Here is a 24914-nt window from a genome sequence, read left to right on the forward strand (position 1 = left end):
TTATTAGCATTTCTTCTCTGGTTTCTTGTTAAAGCCAAACCAAGATTTCAAAAGCTTTGCCTTACATGCAGAAACCTCAAAACCAACCTTCATAAATACCTTAATTACAAAATGAATTAAATAGAGGGCTTTGCTGTCAGGCTGCAGGCGGTTTTTCAAAAGTAGAATGGGCGGTAAAGCCTTTAGCTGTCAGAGTGCTCTCCTGGAAAATCAGCTCTCCGGTGGGTTTTGTTTTAGGCGTACTGCCTTGACCTTTTAAAATGAAGCTTCAAACTGTCCATTTTCATGAAAGCTGAAGCTGTAACTGTGGATGGAGGCTGAGAGTTGATGAGGGAACTCCTGTTTTTCCTCTCTGCCCTCCCTTTACCTTTCTACAAGTGCTTCTAGGTGTTTACTCTTTTTACTTATTATTACTTTATAAAAAACAACAACACTTGTATATAATATAATAATGATGCAGTCCAGTTCCTTGTGATCCATTCCAGTAGCTCTTGGAGCTAGAACGCAGTGCATTGTGGGACGTAGTATGATGGTGAAGTCAAGATGGCTGCGAAGCTCAGGCAGAGGAGAGAGCCACTAGTAGGAAGGCCGTGAATGAAGTTTTCTATAGAAAATCCTTCGTCGGTGTCCGATCGGACTTAAAGCAGTGTGCTGTTTACGTTGGAGAGAAGCCGCGCAGGACCTACAACACCCACAAACAGCAACAGGATAACAAACTGCTGGCATAAAGTCTCGTATGAATTCCGACGAGAAGGAGGACTGTGAGTGTGCGCCACCACAGGCCGAGACGAGCTCCGCCGGAGGAGCCGATAGGTGGGGATGCTCAGAGGAAAGGCTCGGGATGCTAGGACGATCAATCAGAGCGGGGGCTAGTTAGCTGTTGTTGGAGGCTGTGTGGACGTCAGTGCTCCTTTGTTTCAGGCAACATATTGGGGCAAAGTTTATAGCAAGCACTGGTTAAATGAAAACGAAAGAAATCTGCCCGCGGGTCACTTTGAAGACATTACTTTTGTATGAGTAACAAAGTAGGCTAATTAGCATTTGCTGTGTTAGCTTGCTAAAGTGAGCGACAGATTGTCCCAGTGGCAACATTTTTGGGCTTTACCAGCCCGTCCAGACTGGACTACAGGGTTTAGGTTAATGCTACATTTTACAAAAGAGATAAAATGAATTATCTACATAGATGATTACATTTGCTGCGACCTCGGTCACTAAGTGGAAGCCAGTGCTTAGCTTTAAAAAGAGCGAATGTGGGTTTGCTGGTTAGACTGTTGTCCTCTTCTACACAGCTCGACCAATTTCCTGAGCAGGACTCTGACTTTGTTACCCCACAGCAGAGCCAGCAGTACTCTGAAATGTCAGTGTAGTCATCATGACCTGTGCCGTGGTTCTTATCCTTGTTTGTTGTTCATTTAGAGAACACGAGGAGCCTGAAATAGAAAACCCAGAAGCAAGCCGAATGTAAGTCAAACTCATTACCTTCCATGTGTGCAGTTCAGGAGCTTGGTGTTAGGGTCTGTCCTCGCTTCTTTCTTTCTTGTCTTCATCTTGTGCCTTGACTAAATGTTGTCAGCTGTATTGTTAGTGTGATACACACCCAGTTCATCTCAGCAGCTGTCACACTGTTTGCTCATGATGTGAACATTTGAAGGACCGTTGGCTTAAATAAAACATAATTAAAGTACTTCAGGTTAAAGTGCTTTAATTATGCATGGAATTTATGGAGCTTTGAGTTTACATTATCAGTTGTATCTGTACCTGTGAATGAATAATACTGCTGTTCTATTAGTATTGCTTCAGTGTTTACCAATACGACTGCAGCTGGAATGCTGCTGTCTTCTGGACAGTGGTGTAATTAGCAGAATCAGAAGGTTTTTGTCAAGTTTGAATTTATTCTAAACACTGATAATAAATCTGTTGTGACACTTGACCTGAAAGTGGCTGGAAATGCAACACGTCCAAAGCGCCATAAGCCCGAGCTCAGCATCCAGCCTGAGACCAAGCTCAGCTCTTGTGTTGTCTGTTGACAGAAACTCTTAGTGATTCTCAAGTGGGAAAAGCATTGCAGTCAATCTCGCGTCTCCCATTATTTCACATTGCACTCAGTGCTTTATGAGGATCACAGTGGATTCGCGCAGTGCTTTTACCGCCTTGTGTTTTACCTCTGATCACAGGAAGCGAGCAGCTGCCAAGCATCTAATAGAGCGCTATTACCACCAGTTAACGGAGGGCTGTGGGAATGAGTCTTGCTCCAACTCGTGGTGTGCCTCATCAGTTGGCTTCAGCCGCATGGATAACAACGAGGCAGCGGTCAAAGCCCTGGAGCTCTACAAAGTCAATGCCAAGCTATGCGACCCACACCCTTCAAAGAAAGGCACCGCTTCCACCTACCAGGAGAGCAGCGCTCACAGCAACTCTGCGTGCAGCAACAAGAAGATGAACCATAAGGACATCCACTCTGTGCGAGACAATTTTAAAGGTGAGCAGATTGCGCTGTTTCACTCGTGCAGTTTGTGTTTTTGTTTTTCTCTGGTAACAACATTTGTGTCTGTGTGTAGATGTAAATTACCTGACAGAGGAGAAGGTGTATGAGATCCTGGACACCTGTGGTGAAAAGGAGGATTACTCCCCTCTCATCCGAGTGATAGGCCGAGTTTTCTCCAGTGCTGAGGGACTGGTGCAGAGCTTTCGGAGGTCCAAACCGCACACCAAGGAGGAGCTCAAGTCTCTCCAAGGTAAGGACGAGGACAAGGATGAAGATGAAAAGGAGGCAGCTGCGAGTTCAACTACAGCTATGGAGGAGGATTCCCCCACCTCCTCATCATCGAGGCTCGGCGAGTGCTCGTCGGGAGAAAACGACGTCCAAAAGCTGGCTCCCGATGAGGTTTCGGTCGATATCGAAGCTGTGCGAAGGGTCTACGAGCGCCTCCTGTCCAATGATAAAATCGAAGCCGCCTTCTTGAATGCGCTGGTCTACCTCTCGCCTAATGTGGAGTGTGACCTGACGTACCATAACGTGTATTCACGAGACCCAAACTACCTGAACCTTTTTGTAATAGTGATGGAAAACAGCAACCTCCACAGCCCCGAGTACCTTGAGATCGCTCTCCCACAGTTCTGTAAGGCCATGAGCAAACTCCCGCTGGCAGCTCAGGCCAAGCTGGCGCGTTTGTGGTCGCATTACAGCGCTGAGCAGATCCGGCGCATGGTGGAGACCTTCCAGCAGCTCATTACCTACAAGGTGATCAGTAACGAGTTCAACAGCCGCAACCTGGTCAACGACGACGACGCTGTGGTGGCGGCCACTAAGTGCTTGAAGATCGTCTATTATGCAAATGTGCTGGGTGGCGACCTTGACATGGAGCACAACGAGGAAGAAGACGAGGAGCCCATTCCAGAGTCCAGTGACCTCACCCTGCAGGAGCTCCTGGGTGAAGAGCGCAGGAACAAAAAGGGCCCTCGAGTAGACCCGCTGGAGACAGAGTTGGGAATCCGTACAAGCGATTGCCGGCGGCCGCTCATTCCCTTTGAGGAGTTTGTCAACGAGCCTCTGAACGAGGTGTTAGAGATGGACAAGGACTATACTTTCTTTAAAGTTGAAACTGAAAACAAATTCTCCTTCATGACCTGTCCGTTCATCCTGAACGCCGTCACCAAGAACCTGGGTCTGTACTACGACAACCGCATCCGCATGTACAGCGAGCGGCGGATCACGGTGCTCTACAGCTTGGTGCAGGGTCAGCAGCTCAACCCTTACCTGAGGCTCAAAGTGCGCAGAGACCACATCATTGACGATGCTCTGGTCAGGGTATGTGCATTCAAACCGACTTCAGTGTCCCTTTGATTAGTTGGGTTTTGGATGGGTTCAATTCAATTTTATTTATATAGCACCAAATCACAACTACAGTCGCCTCAAGGCGCTAATGTTTGTGAACGTTTCTTCTGTGTGTGTCTGCAGCTGGAAATGATAGCAATGGAAAATCCTGCAGACTTGAAGAAGCAGCTGTATGTGGAGTTTGAAGGAGAGCAAGGTGTCGATGAAGGAGGTGTTTCCAAAGAATTCTTTCAGCTGGTGGTGGAGGAGATCTTCAACCCAGATATTGGTAAGAAAGCATCGCGAGCAGTTTAGTTTCAGATGGCTTTAAACAAGCGTCGCACATACACGTTGAACTGCTGATGCTGGCTTAATAATTCACCTTGAACTTGGACCTGAGTGTGAAGCTGCGGCAGTACGTGTCTGCTGTTTGGACTTTACCACAGTTCAGTCCAGCTGCTGTCACGGTCCAGCTCTGTGGGCGATACACAGCAGCGTGGCACTAACACAGCATGCAGGGCTGGATTTGAGAGCGTTCACTGTCGGCCCATCAGAATCCATTCAGATCCTTGGTCGGAGTGATCTGGTCTTTCTTAGAATTGTTTCCGGTCAGCCCCCCTTTCAGGATTTCATAGATATCGCTGCTGCACTGCTAACTGAATCCGGATCTCTGACTGGCTTTTCAAAGCCTAGTTTTAGGAAACTGGAAAGTAAAGTTTGTGGGGGTTTTGCGTCCTGCTTTCTTCCACCTAAAGTGTGTCAGCTGTCATGTTATCGAACTGTCTCTGGTCAAAGTTGTCTGAAAGACGTCCTTCCAGACCTGAGAGGGTTCTCATGTTCCCAGTGAGGTCTAATGGAAACGAGCTGAGTAGTTTTTAGCTAACTTGACAACAGACAAACACAGTGATAGAGAGCAGGGAAAACCGATGTGTTGCTTTTTCCGTGTGCACATGGAGCGTCTCTCGCGTGGCTGCTTCGTATCCCAGGATTCACGGGCGTGTGCTCTGTTTTTCTTGCTGCAGGCATGTTCACGTATGATGAGCACACCAAACTGTTCTGGTTCAACCCGTCGTCGTTTGAAAATGAGGGCCAGTACACACTGATTGGCATCGTTCTCGGTTTGGCCATCTATAACAACTGTATCCTGGATGTCCACTTTCCCATGGTGGTCTACAGGAAGTTAATGGGCAAGAAAGGAACTTTCAGGGACTTGGCTGATGCCAACCCGGTAAGCATCACCTAAGCAGCTGTTTGTGCTGTGTTTTTGTTGTTTTTTCTGTCTAATTGATTTAGTTTGGGAGGAAAAGCAGCCATGTCTGTCATATGATGTATGCTAATGCTGATGTTATGCTAATTATAACGTGTTGATTGTCCTGAACCGCTGGACAGGTTTTATACCAGAGTCTGAAGGAGCTCCTGGAGTATGAGGGCAGCGTGGAGGAGGACATGATGATCACGTTCCAGATTTCTCATACGGACCTGTTTGGGAATGCACTTATGTACGATTTAAGGGAAAATGGGGACAAGATTCCCGTCACCAATGAAAACAGAAAGGTGAGCTGAAGAGAACCGTGGAGCCGTTTGTCCTCCTACGATACACACAGGCAAAGTGTGCTTTTCCACTTCATTCAGCTTATCTGACCCAAACCTTTCTGCTGATTGTGATTTATTAAGAGGGCGGAGCTTTAGGGTTGCATGATCCTGTGGTAGCACCTGGGCAGGTCATTGTGTGCAGGTCCTGAAACTGTTACCATGGGAAGTTATTGAGCTGGTTAGTGCACAGTCCCAGTTAGGAGCAGTCTCCCAGACATGGCTGCACCATGTTTACGTCTGGACTCCTCCTGGGATCAATGAAGTTTCTGTCTATGTCAGCCTGTAAAAAGATGGCAGTGACATTTTTTCAGCCTTCTAAACCTGAAGTTTGGCCACATTTTCAATATTAGAAGAGAACCTGAGGAAAGCTGCTTCGCTGCCACCACTCGAAGGTAAGCTGACTTTCAGCTCACTGTCACAAACCGTCATAGCTTCTCAAAATCTGATTGGAAGAGATTTGATGGCACTGATGCTGTTTAATGTTTACTATTTACAGCTGTCATCGGTGCTTTCTGGTAAAGCTTGATGCCTCTTTTCACTGGTTCCCACTCAGCTAGACTCCATCTGGATGTCTTCCATTCAAATTGAGTAGCTCCTCAGCGTGCATGGGCTAGTTACAGCAACACGGCTAAAAGTCCCATTGTATGCGGCACAAACGCAACACAACAATGGAGGTTGCCGAGGCGATGGGGACTCGGGGTGCACGGTGTTGCCATGTCCTTATAAAATATTGACTGTGCACTATCCAGCTCTCATTGATTACAACACTGTACTTCTTGTTGTTTCCAGCTGCTGGTGGTTTGTTATTGATAAAAATGGAAATGTTAAAAGTAACACAAATATAAGGGATGACATGGTGTTCAAGGCCGGCCGCCCCTCAGGGCTCGCGCTTGTTAAATGTTCTCATTGATGTGTGTTCATATAGGAGTTTGTTGCACAGTATTCAGAGTACATTCTGAACAAAAGCGTGGAGAAGCAGTTCAAGGCGTTCAGGAGAGGCTTCCACATGGTCACCAACGAGTCTCCGCTCAAGTACCTGTTCAGACCAGAGGAGATCGAGCTCCTGATTTGTGGAAGCAGGGTGAGAGTTTTTTTTAATGGATGTTTGTATATGCTAGTGATGTCATTCAGTCATTCATTCATGTTTTGTCTCCCACTGTAGAACCTGGACTTCCTAGCACTTGAAGAAACAACAGAATACGACGGAGGTTATAACAGAGATTCTCGGATAATCAAGTAAGAATCTGACCTGAAAACCAAGCTCAGCGCGCTGTGTCTAATTTTTATAACCCAGCTCAAAGTCCACACTAATCAAAGGCATTTTTATATCATCATAACGTCACGGCCCACAATCAAAAGCAGTGGAGACCAGTTCTCACCATGTGGCCCCCCAGCAGACGGTTACTCAGTGCTTCACAGTAGGGCTGGGTATCCTCACTGATTCCATTTGAATCGGGGAACTTTTGCCGCAGTCAGAAATATTATAATTCTTATCATTTATCAGTATGTATCCATATTTTTATATCTATAAAAAGAAAACTGACACTTGTGAGACTTTATCACAGGTGTGACATCACAGCAGAGGCCTTTGTGTCAAAGTAGCTGAAGATAAAACACAGAAAAACATGAAGGTGATTTTCCTGGTCTGGATTTTATACAAATATTCTGCAGTACATCAAAAACGAAAGAAAACCATTAATCAACATATGAACATGACCTGATGCTGCTGAAGTGAAGCAGAGCAAAGTTGCAGAGGTTTGATTAGAAACACGGCTGAGAGTTTTTCAATTTTGCATAATTTTAAAAAGTTTTAATTTGTTCAGTATTGAACAGCAGAAATGAGGCTTTCTTTTCAGAAGTAAGTAAAAGGAAAAACAGCGTCCGACAGGCTGCAAACAACGGTAGACTGGTGCGTAACAGCGCTTTGTGTTTACGTCTCCGTGCAGAGTCCGTGTTCCTGCTCTCATTCACTGTTTCAGCTGTTTGGTGGTTGTAGAAATTTTGTGAGGTTTAACTTGAGATTCTGGCGTTTCGGCCAAAATAAATTTATATTTAAATATCGATTCAGGATTTTGATGAATCGATATCACGTTATCCAAGCCAGAATCTATTTTCATCGATAATCAAAACCCAGCCCCACTTCACAGGACTGCAGTGTGGGGAAAAGCTCCCCACACTGCGTGTGTGGATTTAAACCTTCAAAACCAGCTCTGCTTGGAATGGTTCTTCCAGTAGTGACGTGTGAGGCCGCTTGTTTCCTCGCCGATCCGATAAATGGGATTGTGTAGTTTTAAGGCTGCTGTGAATTCCTCTCAAACATCAACACAAACAGCTGAGCCTAAATGTAAGTCACTGTCCTAAATTCAGCAGCAGTGCTGCAGGTTGCCACCAGCGCCACACCTGCAGCACCGAAGGACGCCGGGGCAGCGTTTGTCTCGCCCTAGCAACACCCGTCCCGCTGCTCCTTCAGTTCGCCTCATCATAAACTCATCATCTTATTCTGTGTTATAATTGACTTTTGTGTTTGACAAGGTTTGTGGCCTCGCCACACATGACTCTGCTTACGAACATCCACTGAGCGAGCGAGCACACGTGAGGCGTGATGCATTTTTACAGCCATAATTTGCATGTCACTGTGACAGGCGGAAGAAGAAGTAGTTCCTACCAGTCATTTATATGATCCTAACGATAAAGTCCACTGTGTTCCTGTTAATGATGGACTACAGATGTCGATACTTTAATCTGAGAACCAATTGTAGAACATAAGAATCAATATTTCAGTAACACGTTAGCTTCAGTAAAGTGTTAGCTGGGTTCACTGAGGCTGTGTATCTGTGGCTGACTGTGGAGGCGCTCCCAGGAGAGCCCCAACAAACACCTGGAGCAGGTGAGACGGCAGAAGCGTGAGCTGATGTGATCACAACATGTTTCCTGCTTTGCTCAAAGTTCGTCTCCATCACGCTGCTCGTCTCTGTTCCTGCACAGAGTGCAGCTACACAGCCTCTCAGCTTTTAACAGACCATAACTAGCAATTCCCAGCATGCAACTGGGCAAGTGGGAACGTGTTAATTGACAGTTATTATTGTGAAGTTGATGGAGGAGGAGGAAACAGTATGCCATGTTGGCCCATTATCAGCTCCAGTCAGTGCTACACAGCTCGGCCCAGTCTGCAGGTGCATTTCCTCTGCATGCACTCCTGCACCCGAGACTGCGAACAGACCAGAATAGGCCTTTATTGTCACTGTACATGTGCAACGATGATGTGAGTGCTCCACACCAACTGTGCAGTTATAAAAAGTATGAATAGTAGATGCAGGAAGAAATGACAAACATGAGAAATATATCCAAACGAGGAGGAGTGCAGCGGGCGCGGTGCGAGCGCGGTCCGTGTGTGACGTTCCTGACACTCACTGGGCCTCAGCGCCTGACATCAGCACTGCCTCCTCCTCACTGTGCAGCTGCAGCCTCGTCACCAGGCACAGACTCCACCTGAGAAACCATGAGAGTTTACTTTGGAAGACCAAAAATATGCAAAGACTGAAACCTCGCTCACCGTTAACTTGTATGTTTAAACGGAGCACATACGTCTGTGCATCCACTGGCTATGTTTTGAAACTGAATTCATATATATTTGATGAAGGCGTTTCCTCGTGTTTGTGTCGTAGGGAGTTTTGGGAGACGTTGCACTCATTTGGCGAGGAGCAGAAATGCCTCTTCCTACAGTTCACCACCGGCACCGACAGAGCGCCTGTGGGTGGGCTGGGCAAGCTGAAGATGATTATCGCCAAGAACGGCCCCGACACAGACAGGTGAGCCACAGCCGTTCCGTTTCCTGTCCCTCTTCTGTTGTGGTGCACGGGCTGCGTGCGCTCTGCTTCCTGCTAGTGACTGAAGCTCGAAAGTCTTTATGCACAGCTGACTGTGTCCTTGTTTCAGCAGCACGCTCTTAGCAAACATTAAGGAGTCCAGTACACAGTGTTTAAAATGTACGTGCTTATCAGTAAGTAGACATGAGAGAACGTGGCTTATTACGAGTGGTAGCGTTGTCTTTAAATTCAGCTTATTTATCCAACAATATCCTTTTTCTTCATCACATGTTGTAAAAACGATGAGGAAACTGATCAGTCATCACACCAGTGCAGGTATCTCGAGAAACTGGCATGACTGTTATGAAGTGTGAACACTGGAAGGATGAACCAGTTAAAGCCAGTCTGTTTTTGTTGGACATAAAGGAGACAGATTGTGACAGCAGCAGGCATCACAGCCCTTTGTGGAGCTGTCGGCCTGTATACTTCATGTATTTTGTCTCTGCATACACTCGGTGTTGCTGTGTGACGATTTGCTTTGTTCCTGACGTGTTGTCTGTGTGATGTGTGGTTTCTCGACAGGTTACCGACTTCTCACACTTGCTTTAACGTGCTGCTGCTGCCCGAGTACAACAGCAAGGAGAAGCTGAGGGAGAGACTGCTGAAAGCCATCACCTATGCCAAAGGGTTTGGCATGCTCTGAACCCCTGCTCCCAACAGACTCCTTCTCAGAAAGCCCATAAACCCTGCCCTGCCCTTCCTGTATCAGACACAATCTCAAAGGTGACCAGACAGGCCAGAGTATGTTCGAGGAAAAGCAAGTGAATAATGAAAGTGGATACGTGGTTCTAATAAATCTCTCTAATAGATCCGCTGCTGTGCCTGCATCATCACACATCAGTCAGTGTAAACGTAGAGACCTCCTCGAGTACCCGCTCCCACATCCACACATGTGAATGTGCTTTCTGTGTACAGAAAGGATCATTTTCCTCGTTATTTATTTGAAGGTTCACGTTTTTCATGCCTGCCTGTTGTGATAAATGTAAAAGAAATAATGCAAATACGGGACGATGCGTTTCCAACTCGATAAACTCGGCGACAAAGTACCCCTGAACTCTTGCCCACAGCTCCCACAGAGATTTAGTTTAGTGTTCGCTACTGCATCGTATTCCCCACTGACCATTCCACTCTAGCGTAGTCATTGCTTGTTGTTTCCACCCAGTCTGTTTTGAGGTGAGCGCGTGGAAAGAGATTGGGTCCAGGATGGCACATCACATAGCTTGTTCTCCTTCTCAGTTTCGGGCCTTCTTCCTTTGGGGGACATGCAGAGATGTGTAAGTGCACTTAGACATTTTCAGAATGTTTGTTCTTTGGTCACAGGTTGCCATTATTGTTCGTTTTATTTCCTTGTCTGCCTGTGTTGAGGATTCTAAATAAAATCAGTGTTTATATATCAGTGCATACCGTACCCACGCTGTGGAGGATGTACACATGTAGACTGAGTCTCAGATGCTCTCCTTGTGCCAACCTGTACAGCGGACAGGTAGAAGCCCAGCACGTACTCTGTGTCGTCTGCTTTGGGTTCAGTCTCGTAGAAACCGCTCACGCTGCATAGCCCCCCCCCGTCTGCAGACCTGATAAAGCTTTGTCTGTTGCTGTGGTTACACCTGGAACCTAACGAGACCATCCTAGTTCATGGTGACGTGAGTAGTTTCCTTTGCCGTTGGAGTGTGAAGCTGGACTTTGATCTGGTCATCTCCCGCTGATGAAACATCTCCCTAATATGTCTTCTCGTTTGCATCCAGGAGCCGTGAGGCGAGCTCTCCTCAGTTTGTGTCTCTGAGGGTGAAAGAGGCCGTGCTCGCCGTGCTCGCCGTGCGCCTGCTGCCGCTTTGTTTTGTAAGCTTGGCCTGACTTGCTGTGGACCTTCATACCTCTCTGTTTACAGCACAGATAACACAGGTGTGTCTGCTGTGACTGTGTGGACACGTCGCTGTGACCTGATCAGTGAAACAGGTGTAACCACTGTTGAAAAAGTGCTTTGTCTCTAATAAGGACTGTGAAATCATTTCCCCTCACAACAGGCAACGCGTCCTGTTTTGAATGCTTTTCCTCCTCATCGGTCAATAGGCTGCGTAATGTTCTCGGACACAGAATCGTCTCGCTGCTTCAAAGTTCGGTTGTCTTTTTAAACATCCCGCTGCTGTTGTGTAGTCTGCAATATCCATCCTCTGACACAGTCGGCAGACGTCCTCGGGTCAGGCAGCACGGCCGTCACACAGAGGCAGGCTTACAGCAACGCTTTGCCCAAATCGCTGACATCACTCACTTGGAAGTGAAAACGCCACTTTGGCAACAGCTCATGTAACCATGGTAATAAGGGTACCATGTAAAATAGCTGCTCCATCAGCAGACAGTTGTTTTAAATGCTTGATGGTCATCGAGTTGCATTTGTAAAATGGAACACGAGCCTGTGGCTGTTGGAAGACACTGAGATACGCTCCCCCGCATCTATATCCATGTCTGTAGGAACATGGAGAGAGGGCGAAGGAGTTGCTAAACCTGCAAACTACCTGGATGTCTTACTTACAAATGAGTGGTTGTGATCATTTGGACAAACTGGACATAAACATGCATGTGAAGCTTGCTGTCATTGAAAGCTTTCCTTTGTGTGACCTCACAGCTCCTACACGCAGCAGGCTCAGGTGTCCACGTGCGTACTTCCTTATGAGGTACTGGGTGGTATCGTTCTGTGTACAGAGACCGTTTGTGGCGTGTAACGTGACCTCACTCCTCCAGTCGCTGTGGTTAAAGGTCTGAGAACAGATGATGGCATGGAAGAGGTCACAGAACATGGACCCGAGTGTGTGGACTGCATCACGGCTATTGCCAGAAACCATCTTTGAACAGAGAGCTCTTAACGTCATATAACCCTGCCTTGTGTCATGTGACTGTACCTGCAGTCTGGTAAAGCCGTTCAGAGCAAACGTGTACGTTTGTGGCGGTTGGCTGGAGGTGGGGGGTCAGTGGTTTGTCCCTGAGACGCTGAAGTCGTTGCTGCATGGCTGACGTACCTTATAGAGGAGCGCGTGGAGCGCCACGATGCCCACAACATACCACTGAGAGCACAGTGCTCAGCACTGCCATCCACCAACCTGAGCCAGTCTTTATCTCCTCTTCTTTTTCTCCTCCCTCATCAGCTACTCCTAACACTAGTTTAGCCTTCGTCTGAGTCACAGTACTAGTAGTGCCTAAAAATGTGGACAGCACTGGACTGTGCTGGGAAGTCACTACAGTGCACAGTGTGCGTGCATTGTTCTACGTACTGCAGTAGTGCTCACTCATGTGGAAGGCTAAGCAGTACAGCCAGGTGTAGTTTCAGCTGTGTAACCTTACCCGTACCTCCATGTTTGAATGCTGAAGATGCTGCTTGCTGCACACGTGAGCCGACTCAAGGTTAAGGGGTGGACCTGTCTGGGAATGGGAGGCAGATTTCCTCAATTGGTTCAATCAACAGTTAAATTCTCCCACATAGAAACAGGTGAAAGGCTCAAAGTATTCATTGTTGTGAAACATGCTAAATAAAGATGACTGCTTTTTTCCAACAAGCCTGATTTGACTCCACAGGTTTCTTGGTGTCCCGATTTCAGAGCAGGCCCAAACATCACGCCACAGAGATGCAATAAGGCAAAGTGTGTGGGATAAAATCTTTTTTACTTTCGATGAGCAGGACGTGGATCTTGTTAGGTAATGTTTCCTGTGGCACTCGATGCGACATGCCTCGTTCGCCTGCTCACGTGGATCGGAGACTCGGGGTAAGGATCTTGTCCAAGGATATTTGTACCTCCTGAGCTGCTCTCTGGGTGACGTTGAAGGGTGGACATTCTTAAATTTGGGTGGGTCAATGAAATGGTCATTTTGGTTGGTTCTAATGATGGGTTATACACAGAAATGTGCTTGTTGCATTCTTTTGAAAGCTTATTCGCGCTGTGTGCTGGACTGTGTTTGGAAACAAGAAGCAGGCAGACAGCAGTAACATTCTTGTAATTATTACAAATAAATGCCAGCTGTAGTTGTTTGTATAGACTGGCATCGATTTAAAAGACTGCATGTGTAAGTATGACTTTATTCCTCACTCCAAAAAGTTCAGAGAAGAATCAGGATGACATGAAGAGCCAGAAGATGATGACACAGCCAGCAGAAGAACTGTGGCAAGCTCATCATATTCAGTTCCTTTATTATGAGTTAATTTTTTTTATAGTAGGAAAAACAAAAGAATACAATTCTCAAGAGAATGAGGAAATCCATCAGCAGACAGCTAAAGATCTCACATGACTAATGTCCATCCATCCATCTTCTTCTGCTTATCCGGGGCCGGGTCGTGGGGGCAGCAGCCTAAGCAGAGAAGCCCAGGCCTCCCTCTCCACAGCCACCTCCTCCAGCTTATCCGGGGGAACACCGAGGCGTTCCCAGGCCAGCTGAGATATAATCTCTCCAGCGTGTCCTGGGTCTGCCCCGGGGCCGCCTCCTGCCCCGAACACCTCACCCAGGAGGCATCCATGTCAACTAATGTCAACACTGTTAATCATACATACGACATTAAAAGAAATAATTCTTTGTTTTGCACTTTAATATTTTGGAACAACACAACTTATTTTCTTTGAAATAAAGCGTGCAAACTCTTTTTGCTTACTAAACTAAAATTGCTCATGCTTGCAGTAGATGCTTCCTCAGTGACACCTGCAGAGCTCTAGAATCTAAGCTTTCACTGCCTCGTGCACATTCGTGTTCCTTCATGCTGACTAAGATCGTTCACAGGAGCCTAACTGATCAAATGTTGAATGTAAAAGCAGAAATGGAAATCATAAACCCTGGACTTCAAACCGAAGCCTGCGTGAAAGTGCCAACAACTGCAGTTCCTGTAGTCATTCCCCACAGACTCAAATTTCAGATGTGAAAATGACTTGTAAAAAACAGTTTTGGTGTCTATTGTTTGTTGTTGAGGCTTAAAGTTAGGGCAGATGTACCAACATCTGCAGTCTGCATGGCCCTACTTCTGCTAACATGGTGAAATTGAAGTCTCTGCTCGGATTGAGGCTTTAGAGCATGTTTCAGGGGAAAGGATACACCACTTTTCAAGAGTTTATTGTCACTTTATTATTTTTAAATTTATTTACAGAAAGCACATTTCTTTATATTTAAAATAAAAATTTGATGATACATATTTTGAAATGCTTTTATAATATTTGTGTAGGTGTACAGAGGCCTATTCAGCAGATATGTTCCAGTGGAACCTCCTGATCTATGTTCATCATGGTAAAGACTGCCTGAGCTTTAGAAAAAAACTGTTGTCAAAAATATCAGAACAGCAGTTTGCAGCTGTGCTGAAGGATGAGGCGGTCAGTTAAGAGCAAGAAAACCGTTACTAGTTTGATTCCAGCTGCAGACACGAATCCGTTCAAGGTTGCGTCTGGCATAAAACTGTCAGTCATCTCAGAACACGCAGAGGCGAAGCAGCAACAAAGAGCAGCTGTTAAATCTCCAGATCTGGTTGCAGTTTCAAATCTCTCTCTCTCACTTTAATGACCAGAACTGAAACTTGTCGGTGTGGTCCTGTTCTTCTAAATGAATGTAGAAAATATTCATAAAAGGTCCTTTTTAGAATTCTTTTGACTAATTGCGTCCTTCAGAAGAGTTATTCTGATCACAATAAAAGGAGAAGGTCCTGTATGTGCAAAGCCCAGGTCATGGTGTCGTTGCTGAACGAGCCGCTCTGGGATTCTGGGCAGAGTAGTAAAGAAAACGTTTCCCACCAGTATTGGTTGGATGCTCACACCGATGCTAAAGTAGTGCTCCTTTAGAACCTGCTTGACTGCTGCTGTTGATTGGTGGCAGCTTTGTCTTTGCTTTTATTCCAGGTTTGTCCCTCCACATGTTTCTGATCATCGCGTGCAGCCTGTTATTGTTATCACTAACACAAGAAAAGACATAATGATCCACATGGTGGTACGACCCGTTGTTGTTGTCTATGTGTGGAAACATTGTTTGAGGGCAGTCTTATTATTTTTGCATCTTTGGAAGTACTGAGCGGATGCAGTGTACTAGTCCCTGTAAAGAAGACACTCCCTATGTAGTACTGATGGCCAACCTCTACTCATCTACTCTGAGGCTTCTGAACTGGTTTGATAAATTACTGAGGCGCTGCTTGAGTTTACGCTGAGAGGAATCGTATTGATTTGTCAGCTTTCGAAATTTTGCTGACATGATTTCGAAACGGGCTTCAATCTGATCGACTTTGTTCTCCAAGTCTTTAGCATCGGTAGCAGCGACAAGCGACTCATCTATGAGATTGTCTTTCATCAGAATGGCCCTTCCTTTCTCCTCCAGAGCATTCTTAGCATCAGGATACTCTGTTAGTGCCTCCATGAGATCATCTTTGGACAGGGCAAAGAGATCAGAATAGCCCACGCTTCGAATGTTAGCTGTTCTTCGGTTACCTGCCTTACTACCTTTGATCCCAAGGATGCTGATTTCTCCAAAATAAGCTCCGTCACTAAGGACCACAAACTGGGTAACACCATCATCTGCTACTACAGCGAGCTTTCCTTCTTTGATGATATACATTTCCCTACCAATATCCCCTTTCTTACAGATGTAATCCCCAGGACTGAAAACTTGAGGCTGAAGCTTCAGGACCAACTCAATAAGCAAACCAGCTTCACAGTCTTGAAAGATGCGCACTTTTCTTAGGGTTTCCAGATGTACGTTAATGGCTATCTCTGCCTTCAGCTTGTCTGGCAGATTTTTTAACACTTGCTTTTCATCGCAGGTTTTCCCCTCAGTCCACAGGTAGTCAAACCACTTCACCACCCTCACCTCCAAGTCTTTAGTGACCTTTCGAAATTGCATGTACTGCTTGATAGAGTCAATCTTCGCCTGGAACTCTGCACGTGCAGCATTCATGTTGGTTATCATGGCTCCAACATTTCCAACAATTGTTGCAAAGATCAAAACCCCAGTAAGAAAGTCAACCACGACAAAAAAGTATTCAACGTCTCGGACCGGCGGTGGTGTCTCACCAATAGTGGTCAAGGTAAGAGTGGACCAGTAAAAGGAATAAATGTACTGTCTGGACAGCTGAGAAAACTCTGGTTTTTTCGGCCCGGGGTAGACCCATGTGTCTGACCCAAAACCAAGTATTTTTGAGATGGCAAAGTACAGGCACCCATTCCAGTGGATGATGATGATGATGTAAAGTACAAGATTAGCGATTCGGATGATGTTTGGAAAATTGGTTCGCGTTTCAGTCCGGTCGAAGAACTCAAAGAGACGGCCTAACCTAAACAGCCGGTTGAACCTCCACTCTGGGTTGTTGATTCCAATATAGAAGAAAACAATGTCAGTAGGAATCACTGATAACATGTCTAACTTGAACTGGGGTGTCTTCATGTACTTTTCCTTCAGGATCTTTTCATCCTTTACAACAAGTCCTTGCTCCAGAAAACCTATTGACAAAGAAGAAAACGATAATCATTATCATATACTGTATTGAAGATTTTATATAATGACAAACTGAAAATCTTAGGTTTCCATCAGTACCTGTCCTGGCTCTCACAAAGATGTCCATGCAGTAGAGGGCATCTGACACATAGTCCAAAACCAGCCAGAGTGTTGAATTTTGATACTGTAGCTCATTAAAACAAGTTCTGTATGGAAACAAACCATGACTGAGACCCATGAACACTAACAACGATAAGAGAAAATACTAAATACATGAATTCAAACCTTGCCACCAGGAACATCAGATTGTAGAACACTGGGACAGCTATTGTGAGCAACCAGTAGTAATACATATCCGTGGCTGGGTCCATGATCCACACCTCCTTCCTAAATGAGAAGAAGTTCCCTTTTAATAAAAGTATGTATTTTTTTTTTAATTAAAAAAAGTTAGAAATGCAATGTGAGCTTAATTTTGGCAGTAGTCACAGCCGATCTGCAGCCTGGTCATGGATAAAGTGTATATTACCTAACTGATTGCAGAGTAGTTTCTGGAGGTTTCAAGGAGGTAATGTGCACATGCAAAAAAAGCAGTCCTACATATTTGTTTAATATGTGCGTTGAAGGACATGTCCTGGTCAAAAATGACTCCAAGGTTCCTCACAGCGTTACTGGAGGCCAAGGTAATGCCATCCAGAGTAAGAATCTGCTTAGATACCATATTTCTAAGCTTTTCAGGGCCGAGTACAATAACCTCAGTTTGATCTGAATTAAGAAGCAGAAAGTTAGCGGCCATCCAGGTCTTTATGTCTTTAAGACATTCCTGCAGTTTAACTCATTGGTGTGTGTTATCTGGCTTCATGGACAGATAGAGCTGGGTGTCATCTGCATAGCAGTGTAAATGTATGCTATGTCTTCTAATGATGCTGCCTAACAGAAGCATGTATAATGTAAACAGAATTGGTCCTAGCACTGAACCCTGTGGAACTCCATAATTAACCTCAGTGTGTGAAGAGGACTCTCCATTTACATGCACAAACTGGAGTCTATTAGATAGATATGATACAAACCACTGCAGTGCAGTACCTGTAATACCTACAGCATGTTCTAATCGCTCTAATAGGATATTATGGTCGACAGTATCGAACGCTGCACTGAGGTCTAGCAGGACAAGCACAGAGATGAGTCCACTGTCAGAGGCCATAAGAAGATCATTTGTAACCTTCACTAAAGCTGTTTCTGTGCTGTGATGAGCTCTGAAACCTGACTGAAACTCTTCAAATAAACCTCTGCAGATGATCTGTTAGCTGTTTGACAACTACTCTTTCAAGGATGTTTGATATGAAAGGAAGGTTGGAGATTGGCCTATAATTAGCTAAGACTGCTGGGTCTAGAGATGCTTTTTGAGTAAAGGTTTAACTACAGCCAGCTTGAAGGCCTGTGGTACATAGCCGATCATTAGAGATAGGTTGATCATATTTAAGATCGAAGCATTAATTAATGGCAGGACTTCTTTGAGCAGTTTTGTAGGAATGGGGTCTAAAAGACAAAACTTTACTTTGAAGGCAAACAGCCTCTGTTTCCATTTTGTGCACCATTCTTCAAAATCTGTACATAAAATAAAATAAATAGATAAACTTTTTGAATGCTAGATTTGAAATTACACCCAAAAGCAAAGATAAAATTGTCTGGATGTTCCTTTAACATAACATTAAGTTTTGAGCAGTATGATTAAAATGGTATCATGAGCGGTAGTCTCTTTTTTTGTAAACTGTATATTGAACCATTGGTGGACTCTGCAAACTCTTACGTGGATAACCTTTGCTCATATCCACGCAACCTTTTCTCTAATAGAGATTTAATTATTTCAGGCGTAATATTATGAAATTCACAATATTCCTGTTTGTTACATCCCCAAAAAGTATGGTGTACTTACAGTTCTTCCTTTTTATCATCCTTTTTGGCGTCCTTTTTATCATCCTTCTTTTCATCCTTCTTTTCGTCCTTTTTGTCGTCCTTTTTGTCGTCCTTCTTTTCGTCCTTCTTTTCGTCCTTTTTGTCGTCTTTCTTTTCATCCTTTTTGTCGTCTTTCTTTTCATCCTTTTTGTCATCCTTCTTTCTGTAATGTTCATAAACAGGTAGGGGATGTACTCTTAATATCCTCTGTATTCCTGACATTTTCATCATCTTCTATCTCCTCCTGTGTCAGAATCATCCTCTTCAACCTTATTTATATAGCATCAAATCACAACAACAATTGTGGCACTTGGGTGACTGTTGACACAGTAGCCCAAAAAGCTTCTAATAACTGGCGGAAGCTCAGAAATGATGTGCTTGTCGAGGGATGCGTCCTGTCTTTAACCCCAGTGATCACCAGACAAAATGACGCCTGAATGACAGTTAACGGTTTGAAAGTCTACTAGTATAAAAAGTCAATGCATGAGAATAAAAGAGCATTAAATTCAACTGAGCTCCTTTAATACAGTCTCAGTATATTGAGAGTAAATGTCATTAACGAGGGAGCTGAGAAGGTCACATTGACATGCTAAATGCTTCTTGACACACTTCTAGTTTTTGTCCCACATTTAGTTTGTTTGATCTCTCTAAATAAAGTCCTAAACTCAGCCCTTACACTCCACCTGAGGGCGGCCTCTAGTCTAACTCAAGAATAACACACATCTCTGTCACAAACATCCTACGCTGCCTTCGATGGCGACGATACGTTTAGCGATGAGACCTCTGCTCACTGATTGCTCAGCCCCAAATCAGACCCTCATCTGAACCACAGGTTTGACACAGCACTGATTCAGCTGCCTGAACTGAAAGGTTTGTGGACAGCTGTAGAATCTGTACACGGACGTGGAGAATGTCTGACTCATCAGTGAGATGAGAATAAAGACGTGTGAGAGGACGTCATCTTACCCGTCATTGTTGTTGCAGTTGTTTGTGTTCTTTGCGGCGAGGACCCGTTGAACATCGCTGCAAGATCGATAAATCATTGCATGGATTTGCGACCAAGGAACAATTTAAGAATAAGCGCGGTCATAACGGGCAGCAGGAAACCAACCATGAGAAGATAAACACATCACACACAAAGGCACACACACACAGGTTAATTATGAGACTGTAACTGGGGTTTGAACACATGTGAATAATACAAGATCATCTGTAAATACATGCAACACGTGTCAGCGTGTCCACAGTGGGTACATGAGTGGCACAACACAGGAAACCACTTCACTTGTGTTTCCTGACATAAAGACGGTAGCAGTGCCACCCTGCTCTCTTCTCTTTTGTATTGCATGTGCTCTTCACTGGGACAGCTCCACTAATTCCTTCACACTCTGCTCCACGCTGCTTCGTTTTATTCAGCTTTGTTGTGTCAGAGCCTGGAATCAGATTCCTTCGTCCTCTGCTGTGTTGGCTGTGTCTGACTGAGTACGTGGAAATCTAATTGTCAAACAACTGAAGCTAGTTGTGTTTTTATCACTTTTGAAAACAGCATATTGATGTTGAGTCCATTCAGTATAATAATGTTCTGTTGCAGCTTCGGGTTGAAAGCTCACCTGTTCCCCACGGCGCCGTCTCGTCTGCTGAGGACGGGCTCCGCAGGGCCGACGCTGCTTCTTCCAAAGTGCATCCTTGAAGACTACCTCGAATGAAAAATCCAAGTGACATACTGGATTACAGGAAAACACGACCTGCACTGAGCCTGTTTCACCGGGTCCAAAGCTGCATACAGGCTCTGAGGTCAAAGGACACTTTGCTCATGTGCTGTCGTAATTAAAGTGTGAGCACAATGAGCACTTTAAATAGAAGTAAATAACTTTGTACTTTTTGAAGCCAAAGTCCCACATTCACAGCACTCGTTGGGCTTGGTAGTGTGATTGAATTCAATTCAGTTCATTTTATTCACACAGCGCCAAATCCCAACAACAGTCACCTCAAGGCGCTTTATATTGTAAGGTAGACCCTACAATAACACACACACAGAAAACCCCAACAATCATGTGACCCCCTATGAGCAGCACTTTGGCAGCAGTGGGAAGGAAAAACTCTCTTTTAACAGGAAGAAACCTCCGGCAGAACCAATAAAAACTAATGATTCAGTGCAGAGAGGTCTATTAACACATAGTGACTGAAGAAGAAACTCCCAGTGCATCATGGGAATCCCCAGCAGCCTACACCTATTGCAGCATAACTAAGGGAGGATTCAGGGTCACCTGGTCCAGCCCTAACTATATGCTTCAGCAAAAAGGAAAGTTTGAAGCCTAATCTTGAAAGTAGAGATAGTGTCTGTCTCCTGAATCCAAACTGGAAGCTGGTTCCACAGAAGAGGGGCCTGAAAACTGAAGGCTCTGCCTCCCATTCTACTTTTAAATACTCTAGGAACAACAAGTAGGCCTGCAGAGCGAGAGCGAAGTGCTCTAATAGGGTGATATGGTACTACAAGGTCATTAAGATAAGATGGGGCCTTAGTTAGGTGTGTGATGTGATTTTATGTGATTTTCAAATGCAGTTTGATATGACTGCAGCACAGACGTGGTGGTGATTGCATAGAGATTGCTTGGTTTTGGGGTCTTTCTAAGAGTCACATAGTTAGTAGTTAGCGGTTACAGTTAGCAGTAAGTGTATTTCATACTCTTCAGTTGAATGTGCTTCTTTCAACATTAAATCATGCGTTGTAAAAACAAATGTGGACTTGTGTACTAAACATGTCAAACAGACAGAAATTATATCGGAGCAGCTGAGACACATTTTCTCTAAACACCAGGTCTCTGTGGCTTTTAAACCCCAAAACACGCTGCGGCAAAAACTGGTCCAGCCCAAGGATCGGGTCCCCGACACAAACAGAGTAACATAGTGTACGCTGTTAAGTGCAGGAGGAGTGCCAGGATTTATACATCGAGGAAACCAAACAAGCTCTGGCTGAGAGGATGGACCAACACAGCAGAGCCACCTCGTCAGGCCAGGACTCTGCAGTCTGTCTACACCTACAGGCCAGTGGACTCTTTCAATGATGAGGATGTAACATCCTGGACAGGGAGGAACGCTGGTTTGAGGGCGGAGTCAAGGAGGCCATTTACGTGAAAAGGAAAAGACCATCTCTGAATGGAGGAGGGGCCTAAGGGTACATCTGTCACCATCTTACAATGCTGTGATTGCAGCCATTCCCCACCTCTCTGTGAATGGGACTCATGGTTATTGATCAGTGATTGTTGCTCAATGGTCATGAGAATTTGCGCAATTATGATGAAGGAGCTGACCTCCCAGCCCATTGTTGCTTCAGTGGGCTGGTTTCAGTCATTATGCAAATGTCCTGTTTATAAGTCTCAGCAGTCAGCTGAGACTGAAGACGTCACCTGATGATGACGAAACGTTTCTCCCACTGAAAACATCCAGATGAACAGAATCAACTTCTGGGAGAAATGAGTACAAACTGCATAAAGAGATAAATGCACCACAACTCCCACAGCAGGGCAGTGATCCCAATCACACCACCAAAGTCACCACAGAGGTTTGAGGATGAATAAGTGGAAGATATGTGTGTGAATGGGTAAATGAGGCATGCTGTGATACAAATCATCCATAGCCAGTACCTGTTGCCAAGGATGTTCAGCAGCATATTCTGTTTTATGTGACATGTTTCTGTCTGGAAACTATAAATAATGTTTTCTATCTATTCTGTATCCACCGCCCCAAACGTGTCAAAGCAAATGGTTGGATGTTATTTCCTGTTAAAAATGTTTTTTCTTCTCACTGTAACCAAGTGCTTGCTCAAAAGGAAGCTGTCCGATTGTTGGGGTTTTCTCTGTGCTGTGATTTACAGGACAGATAAAGACAGCCTGTGGAAAAGACTCACAGACTAATAATAACGATTATGTAAGTAGTGGTATATAAATAAAACTGAACCAAATGTTGAAATGTGAAATTATAAACTGTGGCGTAGTTTCATTGTTTCATTTCAAACCTAAGAAGCAGAAACGTCCGAACACATCTGACCTCAGCTCTAGAAGCTACTCTGTGCCTGCAGTTATTAGAGAGCATGGTGATGAAGTCTGTGGCTGATGACACACAAAAAGGTCTGATAAACAGAAACATTTGCAGCCTGGGCTTCTACATATTTCATTTCATCCTTTTTTCTGTAGAAAATCTGTTGCATTCACATGAAATCAGAAGAGGATTCAGCAACAATGTTGTGACCAGAGTCTGCGTTTAGTTTACGGAGCAGCAGATAAAGAGCTCCTCTCTTTATTTAGCCTCGTTGGCTCTGCATGGTTCTTCTTTAGCACCGTTGACTCAAATCCCTTCACTCCCAGATCACAGCAGCTAAAATTAGAGTTTCAACCTGACATTTAAGCTCTAACTCTGGGCAGTTCTGCAGTTGTCTTTGTGCGATCACAGCCACTTCTTATTGTGTAAACTTACCTGAATGTGAGAGATGATGATGCTGAGCAGCTTCCACCTGTGAAGGGAATTGAAGATGAGCGTGGAATAAATCCCACGTCGCTCAGGTTTGTTTTCTCCTTCAAGAACCGAGCCGAGGACACCTGCTCACATACTTCTAATGCAAGTCACTGCAGAAAACCAGAGTCATGCTTTATGGTGGATGAGCTGTGGTGTGGGAGACTTTCTGCTTCTTGTGCACTCCGCACCACCTCCCTGCAGAAGACGGAGGGAGGGGGAGGAGGCGGAGGGAGGGGAGACATGAAGGAGTCGTTTTCCCTGCATACAAGAATCACCAGACAAAGAGCTGGCGACACCGTCTGTGACAAACCATCGTTTTTGTGGACTTTGTGAGTCCTGACTTCACAGAACTCGCACTGATCGTTTTACTGAAAACCTTGAACAGGCGTCACTCCAGCAGTGTGACATGAACAGTGTGTGTTAGTGCAGCGGAGGCTTCAGTGTGTACTTACAGTTTGCTTATGAAGCCAATCCCACTGTGACTGTAGCTTGTGCTGGTGTAATCTTCATACATTCAAATGTTTTGACAGCATTTCCTGCAGGTAGAGAGTAGAGGCATATCAAAATAAAGACTTACTCTTTATTTTTATCCCTTCCAGTCTGAGTAAATCCTCTTACTGCGTGGACGGCTAAAGTAAAACATCAGACTCCACCTGCAGCCGACGGAGGAGCAGGACCTCCTGCAGCCTGCTCTAATCTGAGCTGGACCGCGAGCTCGCTCACCGTCTGTGCTGCTCGAGTGAGAGCAGCTGCAGAGTGGATGTGACGGCTGCACAGGACAGTCAGTCATCATCTGACTGAGGTCTCCATCAGTGAGGTAGTGGCTGTGTCTGTGGCTTCACATGAGGAGATGCAGCTGTCACTGAAAGACGTGCTCGTGTGTGTGTGTGTGTGCTTAGCTGCAGCCACTCAGATTAGGAGCTGTAAATGAGATTAAGTTAAGCTGTTGATGCCTTCTGGCAGACGAAGAAGAAGAAGTGATGATCAGAGTTCATGTGTCTAGTGCGGAACAAAATCTGTAAAAGCTCAGGCAGAAAACGCTTCATGGCCGACCAACAGCTCACCACGACACACTGCTATAGAGGCCGTGTCTGTGCCATATGCACACTGATGTGCTGGGTACCAATAAACAAAGCGCTGCAGCTCAAATGAAACTAAGTGTGAGGCCTGGTGCAACTATCAACAGCTGGTTTGTACAAGCAGACAGGGCTCACTGTCATCTCTCTGCTAATTCCCAGACCTGCTGATGTGTTAACAAGCTGCTGACAGCCACTCATCTCACTCACCAATTAAATTCATTACAGCCTCAGTGGCAGCTCTACCTGCGTCCCCAGAGGAGCATCCTGCAGCATCATCATGTGCCTTCATACGAGACCTTCCAGCTTTACAGAAACAAGAAAACATAGTCTAAATAATCAGCACAGCTGAACACACACAGTCTGTGCTGCCAAGAACACAGGTTCAACCTGGTTCCCAGAGCACTCCTTTAAATAATCAGCCAAGTTCTCCTGTAGCGTTAACAGACAAAAATCCCACTGATCGAGTCCTGAGTCTTCTGTTTCCTGTAGCTGCTGAAGTCTTTGCACACATCAGTTATTTGTCGGCGCAGACTGAATCTGTGTTGATGCTTTTATGTGTGAATCTTCCTGATTATGTACCAGCGCGTCACAGGCACGGACTCACGGAGCGCTGCTGCCCTCTTGTGTTCAGAAATAATCAGCAATACATCAGTGGTT

The 24914-nt window shown here is 45.1% G+C and overlaps 2 protein-coding genes across 3 annotated transcripts; one reads left to right on the plus strand and one right to left on the minus strand.

The window, feature by feature from the left end:
• The first annotated feature begins 539 nt into the window (after positions 1-539).
• LOC146608989 (ubiquitin-protein ligase E3A) lies at positions 540-13342 on the plus strand. Of its 2 annotated transcripts, none has more exons than XM_085347601.1 (11): positions 540-813; positions 1417-1461; positions 2175-2479; positions 2559-3808; positions 3959-4103; positions 4837-5042; positions 5204-5368; positions 6333-6488; positions 6570-6643; positions 9073-9216; positions 9796-13341. In XM_085347601.1, the coding sequence occupies exons 1-11, from the start codon at positions 737-739 to the stop codon at positions 9914-9916; spliced, it is 2688 nt and encodes an 895-aa protein (XP_085203727.1). In that variant the 5' UTR covers positions 540-736; the 3' UTR covers positions 9917-13341. The 2 variants fall into 2 exon arrangements, with proteins under 2 accessions (XP_085203727.1, XP_085203728.1); XM_085347602.1 differs by having other exon boundaries at positions 659-761; positions 9796-13342.
• Positions 13343-15363: 2021 nt separating this feature from the next.
• Positions 15364-24536, minus strand: LOC146608990 (cyclic nucleotide-gated channel alpha-3-like). Its single transcript, XM_085347447.1, has 7 exons — positions 24526-24536; positions 20277-20351; positions 19633-19689; positions 18647-18829; positions 16999-17100; positions 16813-16919; positions 15364-16718 (listed from the first exon to the last, which is right to left on the minus strand). Exons 1-7 carry the CDS (start codon positions 24534-24536, stop codon positions 15364-15366), a joined length of 1890 nt encoding a protein of 629 aa, XP_085203573.1.
• Positions 24537-24914: the final 378 nt, after the last annotated feature.

This window comes from Diplotaxodon limnothrissa, linkage group LG23, assembly GCF_057381915.1.
Source record: "Diplotaxodon limnothrissa isolate DT_005_m linkage group LG23, D_limnothrissa_male_GT1.1, whole genome shotgun sequence".
In the NCBI taxonomy this organism is placed as follows: domain Eukaryota; kingdom Metazoa; phylum Chordata; class Actinopteri; order Cichliformes; family Cichlidae; genus Diplotaxodon; species Diplotaxodon limnothrissa.

Coding starts and splice junctions, on each gene's coding strand:
- LOC146608989 (XM_085347601.1), top strand. CDS start 737: ATGAATTCCGACGAGAAGGAGGACTGTGAGTGTGCGCCACCACAGGCC. Junction 4,104..4,836: donor GATCTTCAACCCAGATATTG/GTAAGAAAGCAT, acceptor TTCTTGCTGCAG/GCATGTTCACGTATGATGAG. Junction 6,644..9,072: donor AGAGATTCTCGGATAATCAA/GTAAGAATCTGA, acceptor TTTGTGTCGTAG/GGAGTTTTGGGAGACGTTGC.
- LOC146608990 (XM_085347447.1), bottom strand. Junction 19,690..20,276: donor GACGGCGCCGTGGGGAACAG/GTGAGCTTTCAA, acceptor TCGATCTTGCAG/CGATGTTCAACGGGTCCTCG. Junction 16,920..16,998: donor CTGATGTTCCTGGTGGCAAG/GTTTGAATTCAT, acceptor GTTTCCATACAG/AACTTGTTTTAATGAGCTAC.